Below are 18,606 nucleotides of genomic sequence, written 5' to 3'. Positions count from 1 at the left end.
CGAAGGAGCAGTGATTTCATTAAGTTCTGTGAAAAGTCAAATATTTTTCCGCTTATTGTGTATGGATTATAAGTGAGAGAATATTTCTGTTGAATGCATGCTATGACAAAGTGATTAAACGCTAAAAATAGACCTAGTTGGAGGACTATTCAGCCAAAACGTTTCGACGGCGACTGGCTGTTCATAATTTGTGGGAGAAGTAAACGAAAGCTAGGGGTTGGGATGAAACGGACTGTTAGAAAAAGGAGCCATGCCATTCGACCATTATGTCCAAATCCAGTGTTTCCGCCGCATTCTCATTCGACAGATGTGTTAAGGCCTAATTTCAACCAGCGGATTTACAATTGAAAAACTGGAGTATGTAACCCGGAAAATGTAAAGGAAGGGCAGGGCCGTAGCCTCCGGGGGGCAGCTGCCCCCCCGTGGGATTTGAGGTGCAAAAAAATAATTGCAAAGGTGAAAAAAAATTGCAAGGTTGGTATCAATTCTGTGAGAAAATGCACTCATGGCCACTAGACAATCATCCACCTCCCACACCCTCCCCCATCGGGGGCTTCGCCCCCTCGTATCCGCTTACTGCCCCCCCCTGGCATTTTGCTCAGGCTACGGCCCTGAAGGGTACTGTACCAAGTTTGAGGGTGATCCCATGTCTGCTTCTATCTAGTCCTAGGAATTGAAGTCCGGGGTCTCATATGATTAGTACAGGTAATGGTTAGTCAGAGTATTGGGGTTAGTATATGGAACGATGTCACCTGTAAAATGTAATGGGGAACGGACTGCGGTTCCTAGCAGACTACAATTCCTGTCACACCAGGAATCCCTGCAGCAGGTATATATATGCGTTTGCTACCTGGGCGTCTCTACTCTCTGATGCCCTGTCACCGCGGGAGAACGTTCAACACAGCAAACAGAAAATGTGATAAACAAATAAACTGCAGGAAGTTGACTGTTTATAAAATGTTTTGGGTGTAATTTTTGAATAGATTTATTTAGAAGCGAGTTCCGGGGATAATACAATTTCATACTAGGTTTTGTCTTATGTACATAAACACGGACTTGGTATCGATTTCAAAATATTTATTTTACCCATTTTCTTCCGTTTCTTTTTCTCCACTTTTCTTTCTTTCCTTTGGAACTTTATAATGTAAACCGAAGGCTGACCAATAAATAATCTGCAACTTGTTTTTCGTTATTTTCTCACAAACCGTTTATTAAAGCATCGTACCATTTTCTCATCTGAGCGCAGACACCGAGGCGCAAGAATTGCGTTATTGTATGAACAATAAGAAAACTAATTAAATAATATGAAAGTCTGAATGTCTATAACCCTGAATATATGTATATCTGCTATTAAAATGAGTCTACCAAAGAAAATAAAGTATACCATACTCAAACATCCATACTCGTACATCTCTAATATTAGTCAGTGTGTCATGCTTAGCAGCCAGCATCATCCATGTGTTTTCCTTTTCTCTGACTGAATTGTTTCGAAATGATCTGTCTTAAAACATGCACTGGTATATGGTACATTTTCTATTCGATATTCTGCGCTTCGAAGAAAAGTTACTGTTTTAAGAACTCAAAAACTGTTCTCTAAGTTTAAACGCTTAATTTGAACAAGGAAGTAGATGTCTACAAGTCTTCCTTGTTTAGAGAAAGTACGCTTGTAACGTTTATGTTTTCTAAATATAGGCGAACTAGTGCTTGCACATTACACATGGTTTCTACACAGCAAAACGAAACTACATGTAAAAAGCGTTTTTACTGGTGATATGTTGTAGCCTATTTGAAAAGAGTACAGAAAAGCAGGGGGGCAAAATTTGTTTCAACGCCACTTTTGTGAAATTATCTCTTATCAGCATATCTAAATACAGGGGTACACGTGGTGTCTCAGTGATTTATTCAAAGTAGTCGAACTGAAGACAAGTGGCATGTTTCCAGACTACACTGGACCTGAAATAACAAAATATTCAATATCCGTTAAGGGGTTTTCTTTGAAGTATATTTCATTACATTGTTTCTAAACGCAATGAATCAATACATCATATACAAGTATAACTTGAATATTGAGGTACAGACAACGGCGGCTCCAAAGGGGCCCAATGGGCCACGTCCTAATTTTTTCTCTCCCTTCTCCCCCCCCCCCCCCAAAAAAAAAAAGAAGAAAAAAAAGCATTTTCCCATCTTTGTACCTTACCTATTACATTTAAATATCTTCGTCTGTCATACATGCGTTTACCCAGTGATAGGCCTATCTGCCGAGCAAAGTGATGCATTTTAGTTCTTTGTTCAGACCTAGCAAAGTTTTGGAACCACCATTGCCAAAACCTTGTAACTTGTTGAAACTACAAGTTGATATTCTTATTGTTCACTTGGAACAACGTTTGACGTTTTCGACTAATTGCTTATATTCGCGTATGTGTGATAACTCACTTAATGGTGTACGGATACGAAAGCAATGCATGTCCCCCACCCCAGTATGGATGTTCTACATACATGCATTACTGAGGACCTCCGTTCCCTTCACACTGGTACGAGTATGTTTACCTACCGTGTTCAAGGCACTCTTCTCCTATGTAACAATTCCCGTGAATGAGGCAAACACCCGGCTGAAATAAAAAATCCCAAGAAATACGTCAAAAAGAATATCAAAACACATAAAGCTGTATCGGTACCTTAATGAGGGAAGGTCACATTCTAGTTTATACCACTAAAGGCTCTGTCATACCTATATCCAGGAAAAGTAATGTACGAGTATATATATATATATATATATATATATATATATATATATATATATATATATATATATATATATAGGGGCCTATATATATTCGTTTATGCAAATTCAGGCATATTTGAATAGTGTAATGCAGGGCACCTTACCCTAACTGAACACCAGACATGCTCTGCGTCTATTTCACATATGAAACACTCCGGGTTATACACAGTCAGGACCACCTCATTGCTGAAGTTAACACCATCATTGGCGACGCTGATCAGATATTTTATGACCAGGGAAGGTGGAGTTTCGTACAACACCAGTGGACAAAGAACCTCCTGGAATTGTTTGAATTGAGCCGGCGCCTCGTGTCCGTGTACCTGCATGAACTCGCCATATTCCCACTAAAAAGGCAGCAAGTTCCCATATACATGGTCCCGAAACTTAAATCTTTTAAAATTTCAATATATTGGCAATCATATAACAAGTGACACACGGTAACTTTTAAAGATAATTCCGGAAAGATTAATCGCAGCGTAACAAACAGAATGTCCTAATAATGGTCAAATGATAATTGTACACATTGACAAAGAATAAGAGTCGAATCATTAACAACGAATTAGAATCATTACCTCATATACCTCATATTTCTTTATCCTACATATCAATTTTGTCGTATTCAAAAATGTTTCGCCATAAACTTGTGTCTTTGCGCATGTCCGGTTACGTATGTCGCATACCCCTCCATTTGGTACCCCGAATAACACCGGCGCAGCCGTCAGATCAACTGAGCAATCCTCCCCGCCATAGCGATCTTCACAAATGCATTCCCCTGCAAAAGACTCACCACTTTTAATATGGGAAGATTGCTCTTGCCTGGATGTGACAGGGGTTCAGTCCATGCTGTACGTCTGTTAGTTGCGACACTAGAGCGTTGAGCTTGAATGTACAGACTTGACATTTAATATGGAATATTTTTTTCCAAATCATTTTTCATCAGTTTTTACCTATTTTGCTGACTGATAAATGAAAATAAGGATTAAAATCGTGTTCTAATAACTTTTAATTATCTCTTTGATGTCATTGTGACATCAGTTCATTAATGGAATTCGCCAGAGAAGCAAAACAAAAACACATTGCCTTTTCTACTTCATACGACAACCATTAAAAGAGATATTTTGGATCTCCATATTTTCCAAATTATTGTCTGTAAAAGAGTTACACGCTCCACAAAGGACCCTCATGTCAGTAACTAGTCACAGTAACAGTCGCTGTTACGTCTGACCTCTTCTGGCTGCTACCAGCGCTCTCAATTGGCAAGGCTTTCCTTGGGATAGGTTTTAAGAGTTCAATCTGGAATAACATTCCAGGGATGGGTCAAAATCTGTCCAATTTGGTCCAGTTTTGTTGTAGGACATGTAGGCCATTCATTTGGCGAGTGATGGCCTACCCACATATTGTCTATGTGGTTCAAATATGGCGGTTTGATGACCAAGGTAGCTGCTCATTCCCTTGGTTCTGTAAGTAATCTGCTATTAAAAGTACTCTGTGTGAACCGGCAATCTCACCGTGTAACCTAAAATTGTTCCTAAGGTGCCCACTATCAAATGATAGTCAAGATGTTCCCAGATTATTTCTTTATTTGATCTGGTTCAGGTTTTCGTCGATGACTCCCATTGGTGTTTTGGCACCAATGTGGTATCCACTTCAAATACTGACGCTGTTAATGACCTAAGTCACTTTAAACGCGGCACACACTTCGTCGTTGGCCTCTTCTGGATGTCTGTAAACTCTTTTTTGATTAGTTGAGCGGTACAGGTGAAATCTGACCTCAATAAAGAAAGCCACGAGGTTTTATTGTTCATCCGAGAAACGGTCAGGGTCCCCAATTCATTAGAGAAACATACAACGATGTTTTGCTGTTTACAGTAGGTTCCTCGGAGGTCGTCTGGTATTCTAACCTGCTAAAAACAGTTTGGTGTTCGCTAAGGGCCTTGAAAAATGCGTTTTGGTGGCAATTTACCCCTCATTTTGAACGGACTGGGTGGTTTTTGTTTAGTTGCAACACCATATCCTGAAGACAGTGGGTCCTGTACTCTGGTGGTAAGATTTTAATACATTGGGTGTGGCCTCTATGTAGGTACATCAGTCTGGGCATTAAACTATAAAACTGTACGGACCGTTTCGTTTGGCGCAATTAACTGTCTGGCAATGTCTTTCTTTTTCGCGCCATTTTGCCACAGATTAACAAATTTGTAAAGCACTGCATAACTCATTTTACACACTGTAAAACCGACCACTTGCATGCAAAATTTCAAATTCTTCTATGCAGTAGTTGCCGACATATGGATACTTTTTTGACAGAAGCATGCTTTGCCAAAGCCAAGCTTTGACCTGCCCAAAGGAACACTACCCAATTGAATTACTGCATATTACATAATGCAGCAGCGTAACAAACCTGGTATTCTGTTAATTGGAAGCGACACACCTGACTACACACTTTTCCATTCACATGTCTTATATGAGATCGCAGTTTTTTGAAAAAAGAACGCATTTCTACCTAGGCGTACCCTCGAAATTGAAATATTCCATATTAAATGTCAAGTCTGTATTTCAGTATATTGGAAAATGTATATACGTGGGTAATGTGTCATGACTTGTGTCATGAATTTGTCACGTGTACCAATGCATTAGTAATGAGAGAATATTGACGCAAACCTCCTTCGCAAATTCCACGTCCGCTGCATTCATTCATGCATATTTTGTCAATAACGTCTGGCAGACGGGTTGTGTTGGTCTTAACGTCGAAAATCCAAAGACTTGTATTTCTGCGTAACTCTGCCTCACATGAAACTTTCACATTTTCCACGGCCGTAAATGCCCAGCCTGTACCGCCAGACAACTTTGATAAAAAAGTAATATGAAATACATATTTTACGGTAAATGAATGTTTGACGTGTAAACATGGTTTTATAATCAACAAATTGGGCTTACAATGTTTTATTTAGAAATCATATTCTTATGTGTTGGAACAGGGTGCACAATGTTTGAGTACAGCTATAAAAATAAAATCATGTATTTTTACCAAAATAACCACCTACCTTGATGTCCAGTACGCACCCTTCCACCGGCCCCTCTGTGTCTACATTGCTTAATTCAGTGCATCCTTTCACTGACTCTTTGGAGAAGATGTAACGGTTGCAGAATTCTCGAGCGGATACTTCATTCCATCCATTTCTCCATTCTGCTTCCTGTAGATGAATTGTAGCAAGCAAATACATTATTAAGCACCTCGTATTTAGCACCTCGTATTTCGGGATATGCAAAATAGCCACTGTACATGTATGTATGTATCAAAGACTTACAAGAAAGACGGACTTCATTTTTCACTTGCATAATATTTAACGTAATATTTAACCTTAAAATTCTATACAGCACGTTTAATACAATCGTTTTCCAATCATACAAAAAAAAAAAAAAAAAAAAAAAAAAAAAAAAAAAAAAAAAAAAAGATTTACATTGAACTGGTCTCTGTTTTAAACCTATTTTGTGCCATTCAAAAATCTTAAAAATAACACTTGTCAACCTACCGCAGGTACAAAATCATCATAGTCTACATAGACTCTCGGCTCAAAGACATCATCATCGTTCGTTGTGTCTCGTCTTTTTTGGCATTGTTGGAAGAAGGCGCTGGTGACCGCAGCTTGATTCACACACACCGCAACTTGGTTATTAAGATTACAGTCCAAACTGGCGGTCGGATCCCAGTTGTTCACTGGACATTTACAGTAGGGGTGCCTGGTATATGCTGTTCCAGGTGTTCCAGACAGCAGGCTTTCAGTTGGCACAGTGACTCTGGAATATAAAAACAGCGCTGAACTACAATACTACTGTATATTTGGGACGATAAATAAATAATTTTTTTTAAACAACGTTTATTCAAAAGAATGAAGTGGAGGCAAGGGGCTGGAAGCATTATAAATAATGTCGTTAACTCTGTTGCATTACGCTATATGCCTTTTTGCTGTTGACGATAAAACTAAGAAATTCAGAACTCGAAATTAGGTTCACAGGTTGTATTTTTCCTAACGGTTTTGAATAGAGTATTTCTAACAACAATAAAACAATTATTATTATTATTATTATTATTATTATTATTATTATTATTGCATAGAATGGTCTAACCAGCACAGTGTGTCTTTAAACTTACTTCCATGATAATGAAAATGCATTCGGGTGAGATGTGGTATGTGGAGTCACTGTCGTCAAATCAGAGTGCAAGAAGTCGTCGTTCACATTACTGTTCAGCACCCCACAGAGGCCTCTTGTGTTGTCTATATCCAGTTCACCGGGAAAAATATCCAGGTTAAGAAACTTTCCACCCCAATTCTGGTATGTTATTACGACTTGGCCACCAGTTGGCAATGTTATCTGAAGGGGAAACATTATTGTAACTAGATTTTTTTTTTTTTTTTTTTTTTACCCCAGCAGGGTTTTTATCGTATTCAAGTTCAGTGGCAACTAAGGGTGAGAATCTCCTCTAGATTAGGAAATGTATGGGCTAGAAATTTTGCGAAGCGCATTTCATGCAAACAAGAGATCACTAGCTTTTCGGTGCACTGATAGACCCCAAATTCACGCACATAAAAGGATACCCCAAGTGTAACTTCTCACCGTAGTAAAAATAAAAAAAATTAAAAAATAAAAAAACATAGGTCTATGCAGTTTCTGAAAATCACACAAATTTTTTTCGCATAAAATTGAAAATTTTGCAAAATTTTGGCCGTATTGACCTTAAAATGCAATATGAGAGAGCGTCGCACCTAGGCATATACACGAACAGAGGCCAAAATCAAAGGGGTTCAAAGATATAATTTAGAGGTGACTTGTATCTGCTGACAAGCGGCGGACGAGAGGGGTCTGGGCTAAAACCATAAGTACCACCAGCTCTCCCATGCACGCTGATGGTACAATAACACTAAATGCTATGGTAAGAAGAACATACGTATGCTTCAGTACATCTACGCATTCTTTCAAAAGGAAAAAAACTATCAAGCTTCCTGAAATTCGAATCATGAGCAAAATATGTGATTTCTCTGTGCAAATTTGTAATCAATTTTACATAACTTAACATGAGGGTGGTCACCTTAAATTTTTTCCCACCATTTGTCATCTCGATTTTCATTCCTTCCAAGTCACAGCCTACCACCCCAACACTGTAGGGTGTGTTCAGACCTTGCTTCAGCAACCGCAGGTCATTGCAGGAGTCAGCAATGAATATATCTGTGCCCGACTTAACGGCCACAGCGCAGTTGCATGTTGCCCCTGCTATTCCCTGACAAGGCTCAAAACGGGCGTTCACCTATGGTAAGCAAAACAGTGTAATTTAACAAATTTAATTAAATAATTAAAAATGAGATGTATTGGTGAAATAAAAGGAAATCGTAATGAAATTCAGTCAAGCTTATATCAATAATTGACATGACATTTCTATAATCAAGAAACCACTCTCATTATTACAAAATGTTTGAAGGTATAGTCTAGTTTGACGCTTTTGTTCACAAAGGAAATGATGTTTTATGTTGATTTTACAACTTCCCGACATTTGTCTTTGTGTGATGCTACACTGTAAAAACAGTGTTTAGCATTTAAATACATACAACACACGTTAGGTACCTATACGCATTAAGAAATATGTGTAAAAGCTAAACACGTATAGCTTTTCAAGCGTTTCACAGAAGTAAAAGCTAGACACGTTGGCAGTGTTACACGTTAGCTATGTGTTTAGCTTCACCGGCATATGATTCTATAACAAGTCTATCACAAGCTAAGCACATTGGCTAAGCACTTCCCCTGCTAAGCGCGTGAAGCTGCTAAACATATGGAGCTGCTATAGGTGTGGAACTCCTAAGCGCGTGGAGCTGCTGAACAACACGTTTAGCTTTTCAAGCTTGTCATAGAAAAAAAATACTTCACAATCCTATGTATACGATCCCATAACAAGTTTATTACAAGAATCAACAATTTGGCTCAACACTTCCCCTTGTAAACGTATGGAGCTGTTGGAGGCGTGGAGCAGCTTGCTCGAACGCGTTGTGTCCTTCCTTGCAGTAACGTGTGATTATTTAAAATAGGCCTATTAAGTAATAATCCAAATAACAAATTCAGCTGGTTACATGATGGTGATAGTATAGAATAACGTTATGGTAACGTTATGGGTGTTTTTAACTCCATGCAAAATGATGCCCCTGCAGTTTTATAAGCGTTTTATAACATTCTGGAAAAATATTATTTAATGTTTTGAAAACCTTTTTTATAAATAACCAAAACACGTCTTATGCTGTATGAACCACATTTAGCGGTTAATTCCAAATTGGGCTTGGGGTTAGTGGGCGACTAGAGCTGTGCGATTTGTTAAACATTCGGACTATCGTTACCAAAATAACCAGCATGCGATGAAAGCTTAAATAAACCATTATAATGAATACCCCACCATCATCCTGATGTTCTATTGTTCATTACTTCCGGAAAAAATAAATAGATATCAATACCGAAAAGCATTTTATCAAAATATGATAAAAAATTTTAAAGTAAAAGTGATAGTTGTTTCGTGTCTTTAGTAAACTAGTGAATTTTCCTAACTTGATTTTCAGAAATATATTCCAATAAACTTCCTCGCAAGGTCAGCTAACACAAGGATGAATAAGTCCCGCTGTAAAGATGATGGTGTGAAGTCAACGATGTTGTTAGTTCACGTTACCCTGTTATGGATAGAAATAGCTATAGCAGATAAAGGTGACCGTGACATCGTGTGTGTGTGTGTGTGTGTGTGTGTGTGTGTGTGCGCGCATTTATTAGGCGTCAAACGCGTCAAAGCGTGTAACATGTTAAGTAGCTTAACATGCTTAGGAGCTAAACGCATCGAAAAAATGAGACAGGTGCTTAGAAATGTGTTTAAGTGCTAAACACCGTTTTTACAGTGTACGAAAAGCATCTCCATGAATGTATAACACTTGGGGGATAGTTCCATATAATTTTTCAACATGTTTAAAAATGTTTGACTTCTTATTGTGTCTTGATACGTGTTATTTTATTCACGCACCTAGATTTTAAGCTGTGGGTGACAACATAAATAAGCCCGCAATAAGTTGTATGTTAAACTTTCACAAATGTTATTCATGACCGTGAAAATTCTGTAGACACAAGACTCTTGGGGCTGGGTCTTCCGGAAGACGGTCAGGTTTTCAAGTTTACAATGACGGGTAAAATGGAGGATGGATCAACAAAGATAATTTGGAAGACTGCCAGAAAATATATCTGGATCCGCCCCTGCAAGAGCAATAAGGGTGTGTAATTAATCTGGATTCGATAAAACAGATTTCTCTTTGTGAAGAACTCACCTGGACGGGTAAAGTGCGGTGCTTGTACATCACGAATTCTCCTGCATTATGATTTTCATAACGTCTGAATAGAAAGCAGGATCAAATCATTATTTACACATTCATAAGTACCAGAAGTAAGGGAGGGTGTCTTGACTAAGTGGAAAGAAAATACACAACAATTAGTTTTCAAAGCTATGGAACATCAGTCTCTTGAAGAGAGGAACAAAAAGCTTGAAATAGGAGTCTAACACAAGGGGAAAAGCCAAAGAAAAGTATTTTTAAAATAGAAGGGGCAGCAGAGAGTGGTTTGTTTTCAATCTTCCCTGTACCAGTCTACATAGGCAGTAGTTTTCCTAAAGCCTGCTACAACCTATACTGTCCGTGTCTTAAGTATTTACATAAAAAACCAAGCACAAAATAAAAATTTCTTAAAAGACTTGGTATTGTAATACAGAAACATTTCGTTGCACATTTTTATGATTGGTGTTTTGACTATGAAATGCTTAAGTCAAGTTTGAGGTTTTTAAAGAATTTTGCGTCTTTTGTAATATATTTTACACCACGGCGTTAATACCGGGTCCACTTTTATCGAGTCAAACACCTTACAAACACAGAATAATATTAGGAAGTTCTTTCGCACAAAATTCATTGAATTTTGAAATGAAGTGTTTTCTAAAGTTCAGGATCTATTTTCTTAAATCACTGACTATAAAGTATTTTGGGCCTTCGCTATAGCATGGTGGTTGGTAAACTCTTCCAGCTTCTGTCCTTTTAAAATACGTGTGTGTGTGTGTGTGTGTGTGTGTGTGTGTGTGGCTGCATGAACTGAGCTGAACTGTACTTACTCGCCATCAAATGTGCGCATGTGCGGATCATTGTGAGAGTAGCACATCTTGCCAGCTAGCTGAACTGCAACGTTATACACCAATACCTGGAAAATGTACGTGAACTTACGTCAGCCTGGTGGTCAGTTCCTTGAATCAGTGTGGAAGTGGTGGCAACTATCAAACATATTTGTGCATTTTATGTACAACAGCCCGCTGCAATGTGTATGAGCACAATGTTATGAAGGACAAAAAAGATTGCTACACAAGAACTGAAGCACTGTATTAACATAGTTGTTTTCCTTCAAACAAGTATTTTTTTCTTGCTTAGGGTTTATGACTTTCTTAAATAAAAAAAAAACTTTAAAAGTATATCCAAGAAGCAAAAATAAATTGGTACTTACCGGAAAATCAGGTAGGTAATAATTAGACCAGGCGGGGTGTGAAGGGAACGACAGAGTGGCTAGTTTCACGTTGGAAATTTTGTCACCAAAATAGGTTGACGTTATAGTTCCTGCGACATTGAGAGATACTATGGCATTCCAACCAGGAGTCAGAGTCGGGAAGGACGGAATCTCCACACCACAGGCTGTGTTCTGAAACACCACATTGGGACCCACTGCGACACCTGTCTGCGGGCACACGCCAGGGTTGCCTTGGATTTCTGGTACTCTTACCTCTACTCGAAGTTTAGGACACAAGGAAATCAGTGGTAAACCTAGCGGACAAAGCACTGGGACTGTAGGTCGTAATTGGATTTGTTTGGGTGGGTCGTTGCTTTTTATTTGCAGAGGTTTTGGTGTCAATATCTAGAAAACAGAGAAAAGTATATACAAATTTAAATCAAAAAGCATTGTGATATGAAGAGTAGCTAACATGAAGCAATCAAAAATACAGGAATCGCAACTATTTTGTTACAACTTTTTACTTAGATGAAGGTTCACTTGCCTCAATACCGGCGAAAAAACCATCACTTTTCACTTCTGGACTCGGGGTTCCCCCTGCAGAATACTTTGCCTTAACTCCACAGCTTACCTGGTATAGAGAAATATTTCCCTGTGTAAAGCGATTTATCAATATCACGACAAACTAATAACAAACTGATAAAAAACTGTCCCTCTGCATATCATATATACTGCCCAGCTGTCAAATAAGCATGATACTGCTTTGCTAGAGCGTTGCTTTCACGTGGTCTAATTTCAAACTGTGCAATCCCGACAAAGTCACTAAAGCATAAAATGTATACAACTTACATGTATAGGATATGTTGTATTAAGATTAGATTGGGATAATATCTATGCATTTTGCTGGCAAACAGGTAACTTAAAGGGAGAATATGGTAACAGTTACTGCATATCCCAAATACAATTCAAGAATGAGTTCCAGGTTTTACCCAATCGTTGTACTTATCTGGTAAACGGATGGGGCACTGCAGATATTCGACTGGAGTTTACAAACTGATGGATGACTGACTGTATGAATAATGTATTCATATCATTTTCCCGTGTATCGTTTTCCTTTTTTAAAAGTTTTTAACACTCCTAGGACCGATGCCTGCAATTGTACATGATTTTGTGGCATCTTAAAATATACCACAGTGTAATAAAATTTGACTGTTGTTAAGTCGTTCTCTTGTAAGTAATACAATATGAAAGGGATGGCATGTATATGTACCAAAATATTCTTTTGTAATATTTCACCTGAAAGTTGGCAACGTTGAATTGAAGTGTTAATTACTGGGGGACAACGTGCTAGATAAATATTTGTTGCTGTGATGTAATATCCAACTTAACTGCAACTAGAAAAGTATTCACAGAGCGAGGCCAATTCTCATTTTATCAATTATTTAGTGATAAGATAATCAATCAATCAATCATTCAAACAATTAATTAACTCAATAACATAACTTTCTTGTCGGATCATGTAATAATCTACAAACTAACGATGCATGATATCCAGACAACACTCATAAATTGTGGTAGATGAGAGCACATTCATTTCACAACATCTTGATATAATAGAACTCAATGTAATTGGCTCTATCTCGAAAGAATCGTTTAAAAAAGCCCTGGTTCTAGTTGGTGATCCGAATTAACACCAAAATCTTATCACGCTTAAGTTGGCCCACTTCGGACCTGCCCTGAAAAATTTCATCAACATCCAACCATAACTATTTGAGTTAGGCTGGTGACGAACAGATACATGTATATAAGAGCACTCAGTAAAACTGAGCGCACACTTCGAAATCCTTACAGATCAAAAGAAAAAAAACCCAAAACATGCTTTTGAGTGGTGTACATACCGGCAATTGCCCCTTTTGTCTTCAGCCTGGCAGTACTTTAAACCAGCGAAGTTAATAATCGCGATTTTAACATTTAAGGCCCTCGTCAAATCCGTGTTCTAGATCGGATTTAGATGCCGTTTGGCATATTAGTGATACAGAATTTAGCCTCCTATTACTGTAGCGAATTGGAAGCCAATCGTAAGATACTGAGATTTTATAGAAATTGTGACAGTTGCAAAGGGGCTTTCTAATGTTTAATTTAAAATAAGCCTGTGACATCATTCTGGATCCGATCCCTATATATAGTACAAAAAAAGTTTGGAAATTTTGGAGAAATTATTTTTTGAAATTTCACGTAATGTTATCCTACGGCAATTTATTAAAATTCAGTTTTTTTTTATTATTTTATCCAGAAAATCCAGATCATAACCAAAATTTAGTGGTCAGGTCCGGGTACCAGAACAATTATTTACAAAACAGAAATCAGAACGATACATTCAGTACATGTTTTATTAGCCAGAAAACAAACAGACAGACAAAAGGAGGTAAAACAGTCTACTTGGAGGAGGTAATACCACCGTAGTGTCAGGTACAGGTTACATATAAGTAGGCCTATTAACACAAATACAGTGTGTTCAATGTGAGCAATAATTTGCACGAAATAATTACCGTTATTCCAAGTGTGTGAGTCCCGGTCCATTGGGCCTCGTGCAGTTTGCCGGGAAAACTTCCCTGGGCAACATCGAGTTGGCTGTGTACTTTACTTCCGTCAAAGTACCACGTGATGTCAAACCGCATGTTCACGAGTTGGGTTGCAGTGAACTCAGAGACATCTGGCTTGCACTCAAAAACAATTTCAGGACCAGTACCAATAGTCCAGGAAAGGTTTGGTTTCTTCGTAAGATTTGGAAAGCCGGCTGAAACAAACGGTAATCACATACAAATTTAAGTCAGAACAAATCGATTCATCGGTTAGCGAGCGGCCACTCTCTATAAACAGGGTCAGTAGATGAAATTCATCATTTTTTAAATTCATGCTGTTAAACGAGCACAACAACAAAAAATTTGATTTTAAAAAAATTTACCAAACCAATCCCAATTGATTTTTCCATTTGAAAAATAAAAATATTTGAGTCGGTTGCGTTCGTTTACCAATTCAACAATTATGTCTGGATATAACTCCAAAATGTTAAACAACGGAAAATAGGTGTTAAACACAGGTATAAGGTTTTACTTTACTGGACACATCTGGACCCATGGCCTGACGCGAACACAAAAATCTTATCAAAGAAGTATCTTTATACAAACATACCTCGTGCCGCATTAATCATTCATGGAAATGATATTCGCTTTGAAAAAATATATAGAAAAAAAGGAAGAAAACAAAAGCAAAAAGAAATTAAAAAAAGAAAATGGTAAGAACTGAGTGACCCACCTGAGCAGCCCGGTGTGTATCCAGTCGGAGAGCTCGTACCTGGCGGACAGGGAGCCTCTGACCCTGATTGCGGAGTAGAAGTTTTTAAATTAGATTTATTATTTGATGTTACAAAAATGCTTCGTTATACAACTTTCATGAATGGAAATGAGATGAGATATTAATTTTAAAAAATGACATGCTGCTTTGATATGCTAATCGGCCTGGCCGAACACTATGCTTCTATGGTATAGGAATACTCGAATTTTATATGACTGTTTAAAAAAAGAGAATGTTTTATAACCTGCGCAGTAAGCAATAGGGCATCCGGTAGTTCTTGGCAGTTGATACACTCGATATAATCCACAGTTCTTCACTTTGATGTTGAAAGGAGACGAACAACTTACGCCAAAATTTGTGACACATGCTTGCCGCGTCACCTCACCGTCGGCTACCGATGGAATATTTCCTTAAAATATAGAAAAGTGAAGCTAGCTATTGTTTGTTTTTGTCTGTATAAAATTATTTTTATATCAGCAGATCAGAAAACATAATTTGACAATATTTCTTTATCCTTACTTTAATTTACTAATCTGCATGTAAGACTCATCGTGAAAGAAAAGAAAGTCTACTCACAATAATATGTGTGATTAACAAAACGAACCTGATCTATCAGGTATAAAACTGCACAAGTTTGCATACCGTTCAACCAAACTGGAAATAAGGTAGAACATTTGAGGAGCCCCGGATTTGCTGTTGGCATATCTCCACCGGCGGGACTGGTAAAGCGGTACCATATCGGAGGGCTGGAGAGGAGACTGTCACAAAGCATGGTATCCCCACTGGTCGGTGAAATGGCGGTGCTGCGCCTCGGGTCGTTAACTTCTCGATGCTGGCCTTGCGTGCATGGATCTACACACAAAAAAAGTTAGTCACGTATTGCCAATATATTGTTTCTGAGGGAAGAGGGCGATATTGTCCTTCAGATAGCTGACGGAAATGGTGTTTTATCCAACGTACTGCTATGAAGAAGACGAGTGCCAAAAACGACAGGTATATTTTCCAATGCCGTGGCTACAAATTTTTGATTCGTGTAATTTTGAAATTGGCAAAACGGTGGTCGCACATATCGCAGCCCCCTGTTAGCAAAATAACTACCCAAAGATGATTCTATGCTTCAGGTACTTACTACAGGATTGCCAAGAAGTAACCTAGGTAAACAGGTGTAACGAAACTGAGGGTCCGTGTAACAGAAAGTCCGCTCTCCATATAGTTATCATGGTTAGGGTTAGTCTGACCTATGTGGGTCAAAATCTAGGGCGAGGCTCACCTGTGCAAATGCATTGGAAGTGGACCCTCTGTTATGGGGGACACTCTGTCACGTTACACCGGCGCAAAAGTGACATGGTCTGCAAAAACCCTTGTTTGGCGCCGTTTTACCATTTAACGTTTTCCGCTGAGTCTTTACATTCACCCTAAACAACTACCATTGCCTATCTGTCAGAGAACATTTCTCAAAAGGCGGCCCGCTTCAGTGGTTTGAAAGTGCATCAAATACCGCGGTATTAATGAACTGGTCAATGAAAAATTTAACAAGTACTCATTGATATCCTGTACCAACACTGTATGACATCTGTAGAAAACAATTTGGGGACAGGAATCATCCGTTTCTTTTCCAGGATGATAATGCTGCACCACACAGTGCCTGGGCTGACTAAGAGAGGCCACAGCAGTAAGGCATCAATAAGGTGTGCCCTCCGGTGTGAAGGGAACGGATGTCAGCCGTGGTGCATGTCCATTGGGACAGTGCTAGGAATGAGTGTCATATGGACATAATGTCCTGTGAATGGATGTCCTAGGTCCTTTGTTCCAAGTAACCCATGTCCTAGGACATAAATTCATGGGAATTTAAGTCCTGCGGACACGCGTGAGTTTGCATTGTAAGGCCCGAAAACAGGAATAGAAGTCCTTGCCGGACATATGTTCCTAACTAGACTAGAAATAGATGTCCCCCTGGCATTGTTTTTGTATTGTAAATATAATAGTTTTAGAAGTTTAACATAATTATGGTAGGTTATTCATAACTATTCTTGCATATCCCTATACACTTTATTCGGTTAACTTTGTATATTTCAAATAAATAAAAAAAAATGCTTTCATTTTATTTCATATATCTCAATAAATAATCTAGGATTTGCGTCATCCCTTACGCCTGTAAAGCTGTGAAGCCTCTCGGTTCCTGGCGGATAATCAATACTTTCACAGCGGTGCAATCCCCGAATGCAAACCCCAGTAAAACCTGTATGATAATTTAGTATCAAGTGTCAAAAGATTTCCCTTTTACAAAAAAGGCCCTAAATAAAAGTGTCTTTACGCCCTGGCCAACGTATCCCCGCCTTCATGAGTCTATGCCCAAAAGGTTGGAGTTCATTTGAAGTCATGTGGCTATCCTGCAAAGTGTTAATATTGACATTATCACATAATTTACGTGAGGGTAAAGCATTGGTCTTTAAGCCTGTAGTAAAGCCACGCACCTGAAATTACCAAATTTTAATTAAAATCGAAATGAAAACCCCCACAAATTCAATTGTATATCTTCTTAACATACGGTGAAATACTTTAATTTGGCACCAATGTGCATGTAATTAGGTTGCCATCTTAAATTTGCAGCCATGTTGAATATCAACCTGCTGTTCCTGACTGTAGCTACATTTTAATACAACTGGCATTTCATTTCTTTTTCAGTTAGTCTTGACTATATGGAATACTGAATTCATATCTGATCATTCAATATAACCAGACGTGACTTTTGGGCCATACTTGGTTCTAAAACTTCAGAATGTGTTTTATAATGAGATAAATATTTGTGCCATATCATACTGTAAGTAATTTTAAGACAAGCAAAACATTTCCTGACGTTGTCAACAAATATCTAGTTCTCATCTGACAATCAGAGTAAAACACCCTGTAATGCCCTGACATGAATCATCAATTAAAACAATAATGAATTTTTTATTTACCTGCGTAAACAGGAGCCACAGACAGGAAAGTCCACAGAGTGAAGAACATGACGTAGGATCTGCTTGCCGACATTGCGTCGTGCAGCATCAGGATGCAGCGTCTTTTTCAAATAACGAAACTTGCTAAAATGTTACCTTTTTATATCATTTCCTCTAATTGGCTTGTTTTCGACTTCATACAGATAATGATATACAGCCGCATACCAAGAAAAACGTTAGCATTATGCAAAAATCCAATGAAACCGAGGTGAGGCGACGCCTCTCGAAATATTTGTCACTTACATGTAAATTGCATATTAGGATCACCTCGTGTATCCTATTATATCATAAGACATCATGTTAAAGTAACGTAACGTGTTGGTTTGTACATATCCCTATATCCAAATGTTTTATTTAGGTTTTCATAACCAACATTTAAAAACGCCAGCTTGTGTGTACATGTGAACCTTTCCCTCTTTTCAGTAAGAAAACACCGGTTTGGGAACTAATAAAGAATATCATTTGTAATTACAATTAAGATATATGGGAATCTATAGAAAAACATTAGCAAGATGTGTTATTTAAAATTCTGTCCTTGCAAAGAAAATATGATTTGTATTTCCATAAATCAAGTTGTTTTTCAACTGAGATTATCAACGCGTAACTTATTCTCGACATAGGACCAATGAGTGACTCCAGAGCCGTTCCGCATACGTGAATTTATTTCCTGATACTATGTTTATCTCAAGCTGAATAGCATCTCCCCTTTTTTGAAACAAAACAGTAAACATTAAGAGAGGAGTAAGTCCTACAAAACAGGCCAGTGCTTTTATAGACAAAATATTGTATCCAGTTTACTCTATGGGCGGTCAAAAGGGCAAAAATCCATGACGTCGATTCAGACATGTTTCGTCGATTCGCTGCCTTTCCATTGATTCAGTTTCAAGTTTAAACGATAAATTCAACATCTATTTTCGTCAA

At 38.2% G+C, this 18,606-nt stretch overlaps 1 protein-coding gene across 2 annotated transcripts; it reads right to left on the bottom strand.

The window, feature by feature from the left end:
- Positions 1-1,062: 1,062 nt before the first annotated feature.
- On the bottom strand, positions 1,063-17,800 carry LOC106164369 (von Willebrand factor D and EGF domain-containing protein-like). 2 transcript variants are annotated; one of them, XM_087005672.1, is made up of 18 exons: positions 17,647-17,800; positions 15,329-15,538; positions 14,931-15,095; positions 14,648-14,710; positions 13,882-14,129; positions 11,877-11,963; positions 11,333-11,737; positions 10,950-11,035; positions 10,123-10,186; positions 7,869-8,084; positions 6,933-7,153; positions 6,313-6,577; positions 5,824-5,973; positions 5,441-5,624; positions 3,355-3,554; positions 2,887-3,126; positions 2,552-2,609; positions 1,063-1,953 (listed from the first exon to the last, which is right to left on the bottom strand). In XM_087005672.1, exons 1-18 carry the CDS (start codon positions 17,732-17,734, stop codon positions 1,943-1,945), a joined length of 2,961 nt encoding a protein of 986 aa, XP_086861798.1. In that variant the 5' UTR covers positions 17,735-17,800; the 3' UTR covers positions 1,063-1,942. The 2 variants fall into 2 exon arrangements, with proteins under 2 accessions (XP_086861798.1, XP_086861799.1); XM_087005673.1 differs by having other exon boundaries at positions 3,364-3,554.
- Positions 17,801-18,606: the final 806 nt, after the last annotated feature.

The sequence above is a fragment of the Lingula anatina genome, chromosome 2 (genome assembly GCF_051362555.1).
Source record: "Lingula anatina isolate TDL-2025a chromosome 2, LinAna3.0, whole genome shotgun sequence".
Taxonomy (NCBI): Eukaryota; Metazoa; Brachiopoda; class Lingulata; order Lingulida; family Lingulidae; genus Lingula; species Lingula anatina.
Note: the sequence above shows the minus strand (reverse complement) of the source record. Positions and strands in the feature narration are given on the sequence as shown.

Coding starts and splice junctions, on each gene's coding strand:
- LOC106164369 (XM_087005672.1), bottom strand. CDS start 17,734: ATGCTGCACGACGCAATGTCGGCAAGCAGATCCTACGTCATGTTCTTC. Junction 15,096..15,328: donor ATTTCCAGTTTGGTTGAACG/GTATGCAAACTT, acceptor CTATATTTTAAG/GAAATATTCCATCGGTAGCC. Junction 10,187..10,949: donor ATGCGCACATTTGATGGCGA/GTAAGTACAGTT, acceptor CTTTCTATTCAG/ACGTTATGAAAATCATAATG.